We start from the raw sequence: 16,661 nt of genomic DNA on the forward strand, positions 1-16,661 counted from the left end.
TTCTTATGGCATGATATGAGGTATTTATTGTTAAGGGTGGTAACCATTTTTCTGTCATGTTGCAAATGTTTTTTCATCAAGTGCTTTAATTTGATTAGTTTTTTTACATACTTTCAGTTTTACATTTTTATGCAATTTTAGATATTTTTTCTTTGGTTTTGTTAGCAGTCTTGTCCTTTACCACCATCCCCCAACACCCCACCCCCCCAAAAAAGAAAGAAATTGGTGATTTGATCATAATTCACCTGTTAAAAATCAGCACTTGTGTTTATTTTAAATCTTAAGATTCAAGGGAGTCAAGTGCAGTTAACATTTATTCAGAAGCAAGTATATGTCAGGTACTTTACATGTTCTTTATCTAGGCTATGACAGTTTGTCTTTTCTCCAAATACTGTAAACAACTGTGTGAAAATATAGATGAATTAAATTACAGCCTCTTTTAAAAATTATAAGCAGTATATTATTTTGCTTTTAGTATATTTCATTGTAATTAACTGTAGAAATCTATTTCATGAAATATGACGAGTTTCCTTCCCCCTTCCTTAATTGTAGGGGAAAAAGTGTATTTTCTGGTCCCTCCTGTGAATTGTGGACCACAGATACAGAGAGAAAACAAATTGCACATACATGAATATTATTCCCGGGATCTGAAGACTCTAAAAAATGCTCTTCAGGATTGCCATGGATTTTTCTGAAGAAAAGAATCTGTGAAATTATGTGAATAGAGGCCATTTTTCAAAGCCATGGGGGAAAGAGAAAGAAGTCCAGGTACTGGTAAAGAAAGTAAGGCAGGCAGACATTATTACTCTCACCGTTCATCTGATTTTGGAGCTACACCACAGTCTTCTGGCCGGTCATCGCTGGCCCATCCGTCCTCGCCGGCAAGTATTAAGGGAAAAAATCCTAAAAAACAAATTTCAGACAGCCAAGTGCGTCATCAAGGTAAGCATCCTTTAAAAAAGTCCAGTAGATCTAGAAAATTCATTTTGAATGCTTAAGGAAAACATGTATGAATGAAACTCTTCTATTAATATGTATATGGATATGTGCATGGAAATGGGATGATTTACATTTAGAAAAGGATATATTTTTATAAATGTTGCTTATGGTACTGTGTATTATCCTTTGTTATATTCAAAGTCATACGGTATACTAAAGAAAGAACCATAACTGAGGCTTCTCATTTTGTTTTCTCTTGTTCCTAAATAAATGATTATCTTGGAGTTCGTGAGGTACTGTAAAGGCAAAAAAACCACAAAAAGCCCCACAAAACACGTGGACCTTCCTTTATCTTCAATTTCAAAAAGTAGTGAGAAGCATTGATATAAAGTGGTTAAGGGGCATTTTTATAGATTGAGTAAAATTACTTTCCCTACTTATTACAAAAGTTCAAATTCAGCCTAGAATTGGAATTTGGGGCTTGGGTCCACCAGTCTGTTTTCTATTAAGCTGTGTTATAATGGAAACAACATAAATCATTAGAAATAATTTTTCTTACTAAAATGTTACTAGTCTGGAACTAGTTATTCATATATATTTGACTAGATAATGTTCTAGAAATCTCTTCTTCATCTTAATAAATCCCTGGTCAAGAAAACCCTGATGTACTTAGTAACAAAATATGTAAGGAGTATGAGTATATCACAGAAAAGTAAGCTAAGGTAAATGAGGTTTTATAATATACGTTAATAAATACAGCACAATATAACAGCAGTAGCTTAGAATGGTAAGATTGCAAGGCAGGGAGTGGTAAGTTTGGGAGATGAAAAGGAAAACAGGGGCAAGGCAATGAAACACCTGGAATCTTGTGTTAAGATATTGACTGTTTCTGTACAGGAGAATAGTTAGCTATTGAAAAGTTTTAATCAGGAGTTTGATTAAATTTGCCTTTACAGATTTTTACTTTGAAAAGTAACATTTGCTTTTTTAGAAGAGTGTATGTTCCTTTTGAAAGCAGCCCTCTCATGGATCCCTGATCTAGCTTCCCAGGGATGTTGATACTTTGAACAATTTGGATGCATTTTCTTCTTCTGTTTGTCTGTTTGTTTGTCCTGCAAGTACAATGCTGCAGGTTTCTTAGTCTCTTCCTTCAAATCTGTCTCAGTGCAGTTTTCTTGTTTTGATTTTGTGGCTGAGAGCATGATCTGATATTAAACTTTTGCTATATAATTAAGAACAAACAGACCTTAGGGTTGAACCTTAGAAAATGACTATTTATTCCCAAGAAATCATTTACATACCTTGGGAATTACTGGCAAGAATACTTTTCCACTAGTTACCCAGAAGCAGTTTAGGAGGCTACCCAATTAAGGAGTCAGAACTTCTTACGCCTTATCTTATTTAAGAAGATAATTGAGAAAAAGCTATGAGAAACAGTTCTAATATCACCCAGAAAAATTTTGGTTATTGTCTTCAATCTGACTTGTACTGTTTTCTGCTTTGCATTATCTTTTGAATTAAAATCTGTGGTAATTTGTCTACCTTAGATCAAACAACATAACCAAACTGATAACTTTCCTTAAACACTAAGTTACTTCCTTTTGGTTTAAGTCACAATCATCAGTGTAGACTAAATTAAGGAAAGAACAAGTGTGATTCAAAAAGCATCTTTAACACTTGAATTTGTGGAATTTCATGTTTGATAACATATTCTTCCTCCTTTTAAATTTCAGCATGCTTTATTTGTGCTCTATCAGAAGTTATTTGTGCTCTATCAGAAGTAAAATTTGTGCTCTATCAGAAGTTATGTGATAATAAAATTTAATAATTTATACATCTTTGTGTATTACATATTACATACTTATTCTATTTGTTTTATCAGTAATATAAACACTGAGTTTTTGGTAGATGCATAGTTTATTTTTGTTACATGTTTTTTAAATGAGTCATACCGTAATTTTAACACCTGACGGAAGGAAAAAAGCATTTATTTGCCCACCCTCTTTTTGGTGGTGACTTAACAAGGGGGAGATGAAGAATGATATACACAACAATAAGTCATCTTTGTTCTGACTCCTGTTAGCCCTGTATTTCATCTTGATAGTTTTAAAAATGAAAGAGGTAGATGAACGCTAAGAAATATTTTTGAGTTCTGGTTAAGTGTACTTTGTTTGTAGGTGTACTAATAGAATATGCTAAAAATCAATGTTCAGGTTTTTAGGATGTCAAAAGTCGGTTGTGGAAGCCCTTTCTGTCTGGCTAAATTGTTCAGTAAAATACTAGTGGAAAATTTTTATCCTGATTCATATAATATCTAGGCTTTAACTTTGCAAATTAAGTTTCCATTTGTATGAAGTCTTGTTTGCTGAGCAATATAATTTTATACATAAAAATCAGAGATTTGGAATGATTAACATTCATCCTTATGTACAGTCATTTTTATGTATAAAGTTTCTGTCACTCCAAGAGCTGAATACATATTCTATAATAGCATATAGATACTAAAACTATTAATTCAGTATGTTGGGAAAGAAAGAGAATTGAAATGATGGGTGCTCCAATTTAAAACTGGAGCAGTCTCTCCAGTGGAAATATAATGCAAGTCACAAATGCAATGTTTTACTGCCACATTTAAAAAGAAAAGCAGGTGGAATTAATTTTAATACTATATTTTATTTAACCCAACATATCCAAAATATTATCATTTCTAAATATAGTTAATATAAAACATAGTGTGTGGAATATTCTGCATTCCTTTTTTTTTTTTAAACTAAGTGTTTGAAATCTGGTATGTATTTCATAGTTACGGGGTATCTCAGTTTGGACCACCCACATTTCAAGTTTCTCAGTAGGCACATGTGGCTAGTGACTACTATATTGGATAGCATAGTTTCAGAGTTACAAGTAGGTTTTCCCTCATTTCTTTTTATTACCACTTCCTTTCATATATTCAAGCATTTATAGAGCTGCAATCCCAAATCAGTTACACATTCAAAATAGCTTCTATAAAACTTCCATCTCTTTAATGAAACTTTATAGTGTTAAATTGTAAATATTACTCTTACCCTTGTTTACATAATGAAATCAGGGTATCCATGGCTGGTAAAACGGGTAGGGAAACATTGGATTTTCTAGTTTTTCTTCATTTTTTTTCCCTCTGGAATGCATTTCCTTCTTGAAAAAATGCAGTCACCTTGGAGATTAAAGTTCGTTATTCTCAACTGTGGCAGACTTCCAGATGCCTCTTTTAAAGGGCAGGTGCTCTGTATATCGAGGCTTAAGTTTAATGAACTTTTAGTAAAAAGAAAAAAAAACATTCCAAATTTTTGTGAAATATTGTGATTAATGTGTATTAGTTAACTTTAAAGATTTCACATGCTTGTACTTTTTAGGGTGGAGTTTTTTGTTTATCTTGTTCTTAAATTATGCCAGATGTTTTTGATTTGAACATCACACAAAAGCAAGCCTCTGAGAAAGCATTTAGAATCATACCTGTACTGCTGAAGTGTTTTCTGTTTCCAATCACTGATACCTGGGATTAAGTTTTTGTCGCTGACAGAGTATATTTGTTGGAGAACTTTCTGTTTTACATGCAAACTTCAGTTAATCCTCACGACAACAAATGAGTTGTTATCCTCATTCTGTGGGTAGGGAAGATAGACCTGGAAAAGGTTTAAGTTGAATTGCTCAAGGATTTATTAAGTGGTAAATCTTCTTGCTGTCATGTTGTCATCCTCTTTCCCCAAATAAAGATTTCTAACTAATTAAAAAAACTCCATACATTTCCACATTTTAAATAATGATCCCAAATATCTTGGCACAAATGACTTGAATATCACAATATTTTGTCCAGTATTTATTAGGTACCATGCTAGTGCTGACGGTGCCTCTGTTCAAATGCTGGCTGGCTGTCTTATCTGTAAAGTTAAAAATGGTAAAATAATTCCCTATAAACTATGGGGATATTATTTTGCTGGATCAGAATATAATTCTTGAACTTTCTTAAAAGATTTCAAACCTTTCTTATAAAACCATTAGATTAAGAGCTCTAGGTAAAACCTGATATTTAATTAAATATTGTAAAATCATTTTTTAAGGAAACAAAGAATGTTGTGGATCCACTTGTGTTAGGATGAGTAAATAATACTACATCTGGTACAGCTTTCACTTTACATTATTACTGTTTCTTTTTTAGTCCCTAGGAAACCAAGCCCTAAGGGTCCACCAAACAGAAGGGGAGTCCCAGTGGGATTTCACTCCCAGGGCCTCAATAGGGAGCCACTTCGGAAAGATACTGATCTTGTTACAAAACGGGTTCTTTCTGCAAGACTGCTAAAAATCAATGAATTGCAGAATGAAGTAACTGAACTCCAGGTCAAGTTGGCTGAGCTGCTAAAAGAAAATAAGGCTTTGAAAAGGCTTCAGTATCGGCAGGAGAAAGCCCTGAATAAGTTTGAAGATACAGAAAATGAAATCTCACAACTTATTGCTCGTCATAACAATGAGATTACAGCACTCAAAGAACGCTTAAGAAAATCTCAAGAGAAAGAACGGGCAACTGAGAAAAGGGTGAAAGATACAGAAGGTGAACTATTTAGGACAAAACTTTCCTTACAGAAACTGAAAAAGATCTCTGAAGCTAGACAGCTACCTGAACGAGATGATTTAGCAAAGAAACTCGTTTCAGCAGAGTTAAAATTAGATGACACCGAGAGAAGAATTAAGGTAAAATTTCTACAGTTTCTAATTGTGCTGTTTTGTGTTATTCTTCATTGGGCATTTAATGTGCTCTTTTAAGACTGCTTATTGCAGTTCTGCATTGCTTGGAAATGAAAACTTCTTTTGGTATTATCTTTCTGAGTAAGAGATTAGGAAGAACTTAAGATTTTATCTTTAAGAGCAAGATGTAAAAGATTGTATACATTAATGGGCCACATGTTAATGGATATTTAATTCCATGGATCTTGGCCATTTGGGGGAAATACACTATTTGATTATGTGATTGTTTCTCTGAAATTGAAAATGATACTATAAGAGCTATAGTGTAGAAAACTGACATTTTGGGGCCATTGTGTAAGAAATGCCACATGAATAATACTTTCTGTTTTTATTTCTTTGAACATTTGTGAAAGATATATTTTGGAACAGGGTGTGCCTCTACTCCCCCAAATAAAAACTGATGTGAGAGGTGGGTGGAATGATGTTAATAGTCTGAGAATACAGCAGATCTTATAAAAATATTTTTTTCTTATAATTAGAGAGGAAAAGAGTACTACCCCATGACTGTTATATGGAAAACTTATATTAGATGCTACCTATGAGATACACACACACACACACACACACATATCTCAAATCAAATAGTATATTTTCCGCAAGTGACTAAGATCCACGGAGTTAAACATCCACTGAAATGTGGTGCTCTGTGTGTGTGTGTGTGTGTGTGTGTGTGTGTGTGTGTCTGTGTGTATCAAACAGAAGCCCTGAGTCAGGGCTTAGAATTACTTAGAATTGACAAAGTAGTTTAGAAAGCAAAGGTAGGGAAAAAGTATGAGAATAATGCCTGCTGTCAGAGGTCTCTGAGCAAGGGCAAGTCAGAACTATAAATAAATTAGCTTTCTGCAGTGTGTTAATTAGATGTTTTTAGTACATGGTATGATACTAGTACTTCTTACTCTGTGTAGTATGCCAGGCTCAATCTACCAATGCCATGCCCAGAGACAGTGGCTTATTAAATGGAGTGTATATCAGTGACCAGAAAAAGTGCCTAGCTTATTCTCCAAAATTAGCGATCATTAACTCCTGTTTCAGTGTACAGAAGATATCTTATTGTATAGGTTCCACCAGTGATCAACTCGAACTTCAGAGCAACATACGAAAACTTTTTTTTAAGGACCATTTACCTATGTAGTGGGGTGGGGGTAGGGATGGAAGCAACTATTGTCATAAACAAATAGCTGACATTTTAATTCTTTTTAAAGGGAAGTATAAAATGTGCCACATAATGGATTTTAAAATTAGGAACCAAGAGCACAGAATGCTAATTAATAAGTATGGTTGAAAACAACCCACACCTCTGTGCGTGTTTATATAAAACTAGAGAGAACACGGAGTTGCAGTACACACGCGCGCGCGCACACACACACACACACACACACACACACACACACACACATACTGCAGTTCTCTCTTATAGCCAGTTATGAAGGGGGTTGATGGAGTGGTAGAGGAGGGAAGAGAAAGAAGGAAGAGAGGAAAAATGGAATAAGTCTGTGGTTTCTGAGTTGTAGATGGAGTTGAATTATGTGGCTACCCACTTGAGAGCTGAAAATCAGTCATCTGTGATGATAAGTCTTTGAAATACTTGTTAACTGTATAGTGTCCTCAATTCTTACTTTTTTTTCTTAGTGGAGTTAAGAAATTTAAAAAAACTTTATTTTTGGTTAATTGTAGGTTGACATGAAGTTTTAACAACATTATGTAGAGAGATCGCATAGATCCTTCATCCAGTTTCCCCAGTGGTAACATATAGCATACTTAGAATATAATATTGCAGTTAGGAAATTGGTAGTAATACATTGATACAACTCATCAACCTTATTCAGATTTCACCAGTTTTACCTGGACTTGTGTTTTTGTGTGTGTGTGTGTGTGTGTATTTAGTTCTATGCAGTTTTATCACATGTGTAGATTCATGTGACCATCACCGTGGTCAAGATGCAGAACAGTTCTATCACAGGGAACTTGTGTTACCAACTTATAGGCACAGTTACCTTCCTGCCTTCCCCTGCTCTCTGATCTGTGGCATCCACTGATCTGTTCACTGTTTCTATAATTTCATCATTTTAAGAATGTAATATAAATACTGGAATCATACAGTATTTAACCTGTTGCGGTTGGCAGATTTCATTTTTTCCCTTGAGCTCCATCCAAGTTGTTGCATATATCAATAGCTTGTTCCTTTTTTTATTCCCAGGTAGTATTCCATGGCATGGATATACAACAGAGTGTTATGGTATATCCCGTTGAAGGGCATTTGGATTGTTTGCAGTTTTTAGCTATTACCTATTAAAGCTGTTATGACCATTCATGTACAGATTTTTGTGTGAACATAAATTTTTATTTCTCTGGAATATATGCATGAAAGTATACTTGATGGATTGTACGATAAGCACACGTTTTGTAAGAAACCGCCTTTCTCTTTTGTAGAGCAACAGTACCATTTTACATTTTTACCAGCAATGTATAAGTGATCCACTTTCTCCACATCCTTGCCAGCATTTGGTGTTATCACTTTTTAAAATTTTACCCATTCTTACAGGTTTTTAGCACTATCTCTTGGTTTTAACTTGCATTATTCCTAATGGCTAATGATGTTGAACATCTTTTTATATGCTTATTTGCCATCAGAAGATCCTATTCATTTTGTTTGTTTTTTGCCTATATTTCTCATTGGATTGTTTTAGCTTTTACTGTTGAATTTTGATAGTTCTTTATATATATACTAAATGCAGGTTCTTTGTCAGATACGTGGTTTGCAAATATTTTCTCCCAGTTTGTAGCTTGTCTTTTCATCCTCTTCACAGGGTCTTTCAGAAGAAAGGTTTTAAATTTTGATGTGGTCCAGTTTATCAGATTTTTCTTTCATGGATTGTGCTTTTTAGTGTCAAGTTAAGAATTTTTTGCTATCCCTGGCACCCTTTGTCTGTAGCTCCAAAGATTTTGTACTGTGTTTTTATCCAAAAGCTTGATGGTTTTATGTTTTAAAGTCCATGATTCATTTTGAGTTAATTTTTGTATAAGTTGTGAAGTTTAGGTCGAGGTTCATTTTTTTTTTCCCCCACCTTTTAGTGCCCAGTTGCTCTAGTACCATTTGTTGAAAAGGCTGTTCTTCCTCCACTGAATCTGGCACCTTTGTCAAAAATCAGTTGGGCATATTTTTGTGGGTCTATTTCTGGATTCTTTATTCTACTGATATATGTGTCTGTCCCTCTGACGATACCACACTCTCATTACAGGCTACATAGTAAACCATATATATATGATTATGGTAGAGGGATTCATCTCATGTTATGCTTTGTTTTTAAAATTTTACCTATTTTAGCTACTCTAGGTCCTCTGCCTTTCCAAATGAACTTTAGAATAAACTTGTCTCTGTCTACCAACACCTTCGTGAGATTTTGATAAGATTGCATTAAACATGGATCAATTTGTGGAGAATTGACATCCTTATTATGTTGAATCTTCCAATTTTTAAAATATATTTATTTATTTTTTTATTTTGGCTGCACTGGGTCTTAGTTACGGCACATGGGATCTTTTAGCTGCAGCATGTGGACTCTTAGTTGCGGCATGCAGACCCTTAGTTGTGGCACACAAACTCTTAGTTGCGCCATGCAAACTCTTAGTTGTGGCATGTGAACTCTTAGTTGCAGCATGTATGCGGGATCTAGTTCCCCGACCAGGGATCGAACCTGGGCCCCCTGAATTGGGAGCATGGAGTCTTACCCACTGGTCCACCAGGGAAGCCCCGAATCTTCCAATTCTTGAACACAGTATATTTCTCCATTTTTGATTACTTTCATCATCATTTTTTAATTTTCTGGATTCAGATTGAAACAGGTTTTGTTAGATTTATACCTAAATATTTCATTTTGTTTGAAGCAACTGTAAATAGTCTCAGTTTTTTCTGGATGAGAAAATTATTTTTGAACTTTTATTTTCAAATTTCAAAGCTCATTTTTATTGCAAAAATCATTTTCACAAGGGGTTATGACTATTTAATGCACATAAAGGAATGGCTTAGCTTTAGAAGTTTACTGTCAAGTTTCAGGAATGTTAAGTTTATTAGCTCCAAGCCTCAACGTTTGTTTGGGAGATCTAAACTGCTTCATTTCTGTTGTAAATTATATTGGAATCAACATTTAATACGTTATTATGAACCTACTCTCAAATCAATCTCAAGTCAGCTGTCATATCAAACTAGCTCTCTTATGAATGGAGGAGCCTCTGCAACCCACCTGAGGGTAATTATTCTCTGCTTTTTAGCTTACCTTTTCATACTTCCTAAAGTTTTGATACTTCCTAAAGTTTTCATTTTGAAAGAAAATTATCTTTCATAATCTCAGTAATCAATCCAGAATTCGAAATATTTACTATTGAGTGTCTTAATTTAGTGTGAAATTTAGCTTTTGTTAGCTTTTGTTTTCATGCCTCATTCAGTTTTTCAAATTTTATTTAACACTAAGTTAATCTTTTTTTTTATACTCGGTGCCATTGACTTTAAGGGTAAGGGAGGAATCTAGGAGCTCAATTGTGGTGTTTCATTTTGCAAATTAACTAAAACCTGAGAAAGTCCCGAGTGTCCCTTGAAATTGCAGTAAAATCCTAGTAGTGCTGTCTTTAAGTTTTGTGCTGTTCTTTACTAAGGATGACTATCTGTACGGTGTTGTTTGTTTATTTTAGGAATATGTCCTTAAGCTGGAGTTTGTGACAGGCAACTTTGTTTATTTGTTTATAGATTGCCTTATCCCAGAAAGGATTTCAGGCCACAATTCTTATTCCCCTTGTGTTACATTTTCTTCCTGGGGGGCGGGGGGGCGAGGGGCAGCGGGGAAGCATTCTTCAAGGTTACCTGTAAATAGTTGAGCTGTGAAAAACTTCCCTCTTCATCCTCTGTAAGTTGGATACAAGTTTATTTTGTTAGTTGATGGAAGTGACAGAATGCATAGTCTGAGTAATTTAAGAGTACTGTGGTTTAGAAGTGGACACATGGTTAGACAAACAACCTTTTAAAATACGAGTAGGGACAATCAATCACCCATAGCAGTTGTTTTTCACCAGCCTTGTGCCCCGTGGTCTGCCGGATCCTGGGCCTTATACCAGGAATGGAGAGCTGCTTGATAGGGTTAAATTTGTTGAGCTCTGTACAAAGGTACAGACAGCTAAATCAGACTACATGTTTATTTCTTTATTTAGGGTTGGCTTTATACCTTCATTTAGGCTTTTACTTCAATAAGTTTATTGAATAGGGTCCTATCAAAGTAGCAGCCCCAGTTAAATATGTTTATTTTAATATTAATAGCTATATATATTAATATTTAAATAAAACTGCAGCAAATTGTAAAAAAGCTACAAAAAACTGTTAAAGTGTTAACATCTGCAGCAGTAAAATATTTTTAGTTATATAATGCAGTGATTCTCAAATTTTTTGGTCTGAAGACCCTTTTATACTCTTAAAAATTATTGCAGATTCCCCCCCACCATTACCACAGGAGCTTTTGTTTATATGGCTATACCTATTGATATTTACCATATTAGAAATTAAAATTGAGAACATTCAAAAATATTTCTTTATTTAAAATAAACAATAACTCACTAAATGGTATCATGAAATCTTTTAATGTGAAATACCTATTTTCTAAACCCAAAATAAATTGGGACAAGAGTGGCATCATTTTATTGATATATATTTGCAAATTTCTTCAGTGTCATACTTAATAGAGGACAGCTGGGTCCTCATAGCTGCTTCTGCATTCAATCTGTGGCAATATGTTGTTACGGTTGATAAAAGAAAATTCAGCCTCACACAGATGTCTGTAGGAGTTAGAAAATGGAGGAATATTTAAAAGCTCTTCAGATAACTGGATATTCTTTGATACTACATCAAAACTTAGTAAGTGGTGTTCTCAAAGGTTTGTTGCAATGTGGAATCTAAAACCATGTCAAAGAATTTTTTGTACTCTGTCACCTTAAAATCCATCAGTCTTCTCCTTTGAATGAATGTTTACCCATGAATGATTTTGTAATATCATGGATTAGTCATTTGGAAAATGTTCGTTATTTGGAAAATGTTCGTTCATTGCATTAGGCACACTTTCCAAATATTGACATGTTTCGTTATATAATATCACATGTTATATAGCCTTTGGAAAGCTCCATCGTACACTCATGACAGTGAGTGAAAATAGCAAATAATATTGTATTATAAAGTAGTTCTGACCTTGCAAACTCCCGAAAGTGTCTCAGAGACCTTTAGGGGTCCCTGCACCACTCTTCGAGAATCACTGATTGAATATCAGTGGTTCTTTGTTAGCAACTTCATTAGCGATTCCCCCAGTTTGCAGTTTCTATTAATGACTGCCAAACTGCACCATTGTTTACCGGGCCTGGAACTGTCCTCCAGTAGGGGCTGAAGGTAAAGGCACCGATTCTGTCCTGTCCCTCATAAGAAAGCCTTACAGCTGGGGTTGCATTCCCGATCTCAGGATGCAGTAGCAGATTAGTCAGAGATATGATCAACAGTCTGTCATGAAGCAAATATCATGAATTGCTAACTATCATAAGAATCCTTAATCACTAAATGGGAAGTTATCTACTAAGTTTTATGAAAAGATCATAAATGTAATAGCATGCACATAATTATTAAAATACTCCAGTAAGCTGTAGGGCACACATTTTAATGCATTAAAAAATCCAACTCTAGGGCTTCCCTGGTGGCACAGTGGTTGAGAGTCCGCCTGCTGATGCAGGGGACACGAGTTCGTGCCCCGGTCCGGGAAGATCCACATGCCGCGGAGCGGCTGGGCCCGTGAGCCATGGCCGCTGAGCCTGCGCGTCCGGAGCCTGTACTCCGCAACGGGAGAGGCCACAACAGTGAGAGGCCCGCGTACCGCAAAAAAAAAAAAAAAAAAAAAAAAAAAAATCCAACTCTATTTTAACATTAAATTGGCACAGAGTGAATTACCTTGTCAGAAAAATATAATGAAACTGTTAACAAGGCTTTCTCTCCCTTTTTAGAAATTTCTGAAGATTTTGGGGAATGATTTGAGTAGCCTGAATATCATAGAGCTCTAAAATGAAGTTTGAATAGACTTCTTTTTCTTTTGAAGGTTTTTCTTGTAACAGATTGGCATTCAAATTCCCTTGGCCCTAGAGCTGCCCTCAAGTAGGTATTTGTTTCTTGTCGATAAAAAAATAATATTGTCCTCCACTGTAAATCATTTTCAAAAGTAAGAATTGATTCAGCTTTGTCTTCCCTTACCCTTTCTAGTTGATTCAGAATGAGAATTGAGCTGTGTAGTGTTGGCTAGGTAGATTCCTTTTCCTGTATCTTTCCCTGCCATACCTTACTCCAGTGGCTAGGTCTCTGCTCTAAATGTTTTTTTTGCCCTTTCACCCTCCAGAAACCCAAATCCAGAAGGCCTGCCTTTGCCTCACCTACCTGCTTTGTTTCTTAAAAAAAAAAAAAAGCTAATTAGGACAGAGTAATGGAGGTCAGACCAGGAGCTCAGCTCGGTTTTTGCCCTATTCTGACATTGTGCATCCCTCTTCATGCCCAGATTTTGGTTGCTTTGTTTGCAGAATTAAATGATTCTGAGGCCCCTCTCAGTTCTGAAATCTGAATCAGAGTCTAAATCATGTTTTTAAACCTTTCATGTGTCAAAAGTATTTTTAGCATGGTAAACCATATTTATTAAAAAAAAATTAAGTCATTGGGCTTATTATTGAAGTTGGAGAAATGAAAGATTTCTAATGTTGAAAAGAGGAACTGATTGTGAAATAAAATAGCACTCATTGAGATCCTTAATTGGCTAGATTTTATTATATTATTTACAAAATTTTTGTCATTTTTGGTGGAAGAAGATTTACAATGAAATTATGAGATCTGTGATTGAAGGGTAAAGTTTAAAACCATTGCAGAGAATAAATTTGGTAGGGTCCTTAGAAACTAACCATTTAGGTAGAACAATTACAGCAATTTTGTGTTAATATTTACAGTAAAAACCTTCTATCGAAAAAGTAATAGAAAAAAAGGGCCTAAAAATTCAAATAATACAGAGAGGTATACAGTGAAACATCAGTATCCCTCTATGCTATCCTTTGTAGGCCTCTTCTCAAGAAGTAATCACTGTTAAGAAATCGTCTTTACATGCACAAATTCATACATGTATATGTGTATGTCCGTTTTTTTACTAACTACAAATGAAAGGGTACCATACACATTGCTTAATATGTGTTTTTTTCACTGAAAGTATATTTTGGTGTTCTTTACATATCATTGTGGATGTATATGTAATATATATATATATGTGTGTACACTCACATACACATATATTAAATCGGCCTCATTTTTATTTTTCAGGTTTTATTGAGATATAATTGACATATATTACTGTATACATTTAATGTGTACAGCAAAATAGTTTGACTTACATATATTGTGAAATGATTATTGCAACAAGTTTAGTTAGCCTCCATCATCTCATAGATACAATAAAAAGCAAAAATGGTTTTTTTGTTTGTTTTGCTTTTGGTAATGAGTACCCTTTAGGTTTGCTCTCTTAAACAACTTTCATGTATATTCTACAGCAGTGTTACCTATAGTCATCATCCTATACATGCATCGTATGCCTAGTACTTACTTTGTAACTGGAAGTTTGTACCTTTTGACTGCCTTCATCCAGTTCTGCCACTGCCCCCCGCCCCACCTCCACTTCTGGTAACCACAAATCCGATCTCTTTTTCTATGAGTTTGTTTGTTGTTTTTGTTGTTTTTAGGATCATTTATACACACACATACACACACCCCACAACTTCTTTATCCATTGATGAATAATGGACATCAGTGGATACTAAGGTTGTTTTCGTGTCTTGGGTGTTGTAAATATATGCCGCTACAAACATGGGGTGCAGATATCTTGTTGAGATAGTGTTTTCACTTCCTTAGGATGTATTCCTAGAAATAGAATTGCTGTATCATATAGTAGCTCTATTTTTAATTTTTTGAGGATCCTCCATACTGTTTCCCATAGTGGCTGTACTAGTTTACAGTCCTACTAACAGTACACAGGGGTTCGCTTTTCTCCACATCCTCACTGACATTTGTTGTCTCAATTTTTGATGATGGTCATTCTAACAGGTGTGAGGTGATAACTCGTTGTGGTTTTGATTTGCATTTCTCTAATGACTAGTGATGTTGAGTATTTTCATGTACCTGTTTGCCTTTCATATATCTTCTTTGGAAAAAAGTATATTAATGTCTTTTGCCTATTTTTTTAATTGGATTATTTGTGTTTTTTGCTATTGAGTTGAATGAGTTCTTTATATATTTTGGATATTATCTCTTATTACATATGTTTTTTTCCCATTCTGTAGGTTGACTTTTCACTTGGTTGTTTCCTTTGCTGTGCAGAAGCTTTTTAGTTTGATGTAGTGTCACTTGTTTATTTTTTTACTTTGTTGCTGTGCTTTAGGTGTCATATCCAAAGAATTATTGCCAACACCTGTATTAAGGAGCTTATTTTCAATGTTTTCTTCTAGGGGTTTCATGGTTTTGGGTCTTATATTTAAGTCTTTAATCCATTTCAAGTTAATTTTTGTGAGTGGTGTAATATAGGGGTCTAGCTTCTTTCTTTTATATGTGAATATCCAATTATCTCAGCGCCATTTGTTGGAGAGACTGTCTTTTCTCCACTGAGTATTCTTGACTCCCTTGTCAAATATTAGTTTTGACTGTGTGTGCTTGGGTTTACTTCTGGGCTGTCAGTACTGTTCCATTGATCTCTTTGTTTTTATGTCACTACTGTACTGTTTTAATTACTGTAGCTTTATAGTATTAGCGGGAAGTCAGGATGTGTGTGATGCCTCCTCCTTTTTGTTCTTCTTCTTGAGGATTGCTTCGGCTTTTTGGGGTCTTTTGCCATTCATTATAAATTTTAGGATTATTTTTTCTGCTTCTGTAAAAAAGAAAAATGCCACTGGAATCTTGATAGGCATTGCATTGAATCAGTAGATGGCTTTGGGTAAGTGTGGACAATTTTAACATATTAATTCATCCATTCCATGAACACTGGATACCTTTCCATTTACTTATATCTTCTTTGATTTCTTTATCAGTATCTTTTAGCTTTCGGAGAAGAGATGTTTCACTTCTTTGGTTAAGTTTATTCCTAAGTATTTTATTGTTTTGATGCTATTGTAAATGGGATTATTTTCTTTCTTTTTCAGCTAATTTGTTAGTGTATAGAAATGCTACTGATTTTTTGTATGTTAATTTTGTATCCTGTAACTTTGCTGAATTCAATGAATAGATCTAACGGTTTTTTGGCTAAAGTCTTTAGGATTTTCTATATATAAAATCATGTCATCAGCAAATAGAGACAGTTTTACTTCTTCCTTTCTAATTTGGAAATTAGAAATTTTTTTTTAAGAAGATGTGGGTAGGAGTTTATTAATTAATGTATTTTTGCTGTGTTGGGTCTTTGTTTCTGTGCGAGGGCTATCTCTAGTTGTGGCAAGTGGGAGCCACTCTTCATCTCGGTGTGCGGGCCTCTCACTGTCGCGGCCTCTCTTGTTGCGGAGCACAGGCTCCAGACGCGCAGGCTCAGTAGTTGTGGCTCATGGGCCTAGTTGCTCCACGGCATGTGGGATCCTCCCAGACCAGGGCTCGAACCTGTGTCCCCTGCATTAGCAGGCAGATTCTCAACCACTGTGCCGCCAGGGAAGCCTTCGGATGCCTTTTATTTTTTTCTTGCCTGATTGCTCCGGCCAGGACTTCCAGTACTATATTGAATAGGAGTGGCGAGAGTGAGCATCCTTGTCTTATTCCTGATCTTAGAGAAAAAGTTTCAAGCTTTCACCATTGAGTATCATGTTAGTAGTGGGCTTGTCATACATGGCCTTTATTATGTTGAGGAATAATTCTTCTAATTTGTTAAGAG

The 16,661-nt window shown here is 35.0% G+C and overlaps 1 protein-coding gene across 1 annotated transcript in view; it reads left to right on the top strand.

Annotated features, from left to right (window-relative positions):
* Positions 1-743: 743 nt before the first annotated feature.
* The window catches only part of LCA5 (lebercilin LCA5), a 62,104-nt gene continuing 46,186 nt past the window's right edge, over positions 744-16,661 (top strand). Inside the window, exons 1-2 of the mRNA XM_065889152.1 lie at positions 744-942; positions 5,135-5,664. Of these exons, the coding sequence (XP_065745224.1) occupies positions 744-942; positions 5,135-5,664 (729 nt within the window). The remainder of the gene's footprint in view (positions 943-5,134; positions 5,665-16,661) is intronic.

Source organism: Phocoena phocoena, chromosome 12, assembly GCF_963924675.1.
Source record: "Phocoena phocoena chromosome 12, mPhoPho1.1, whole genome shotgun sequence".
Lineage (NCBI taxonomy): Eukaryota > Metazoa > Chordata > Mammalia > Artiodactyla > Phocoenidae > Phocoena > Phocoena phocoena.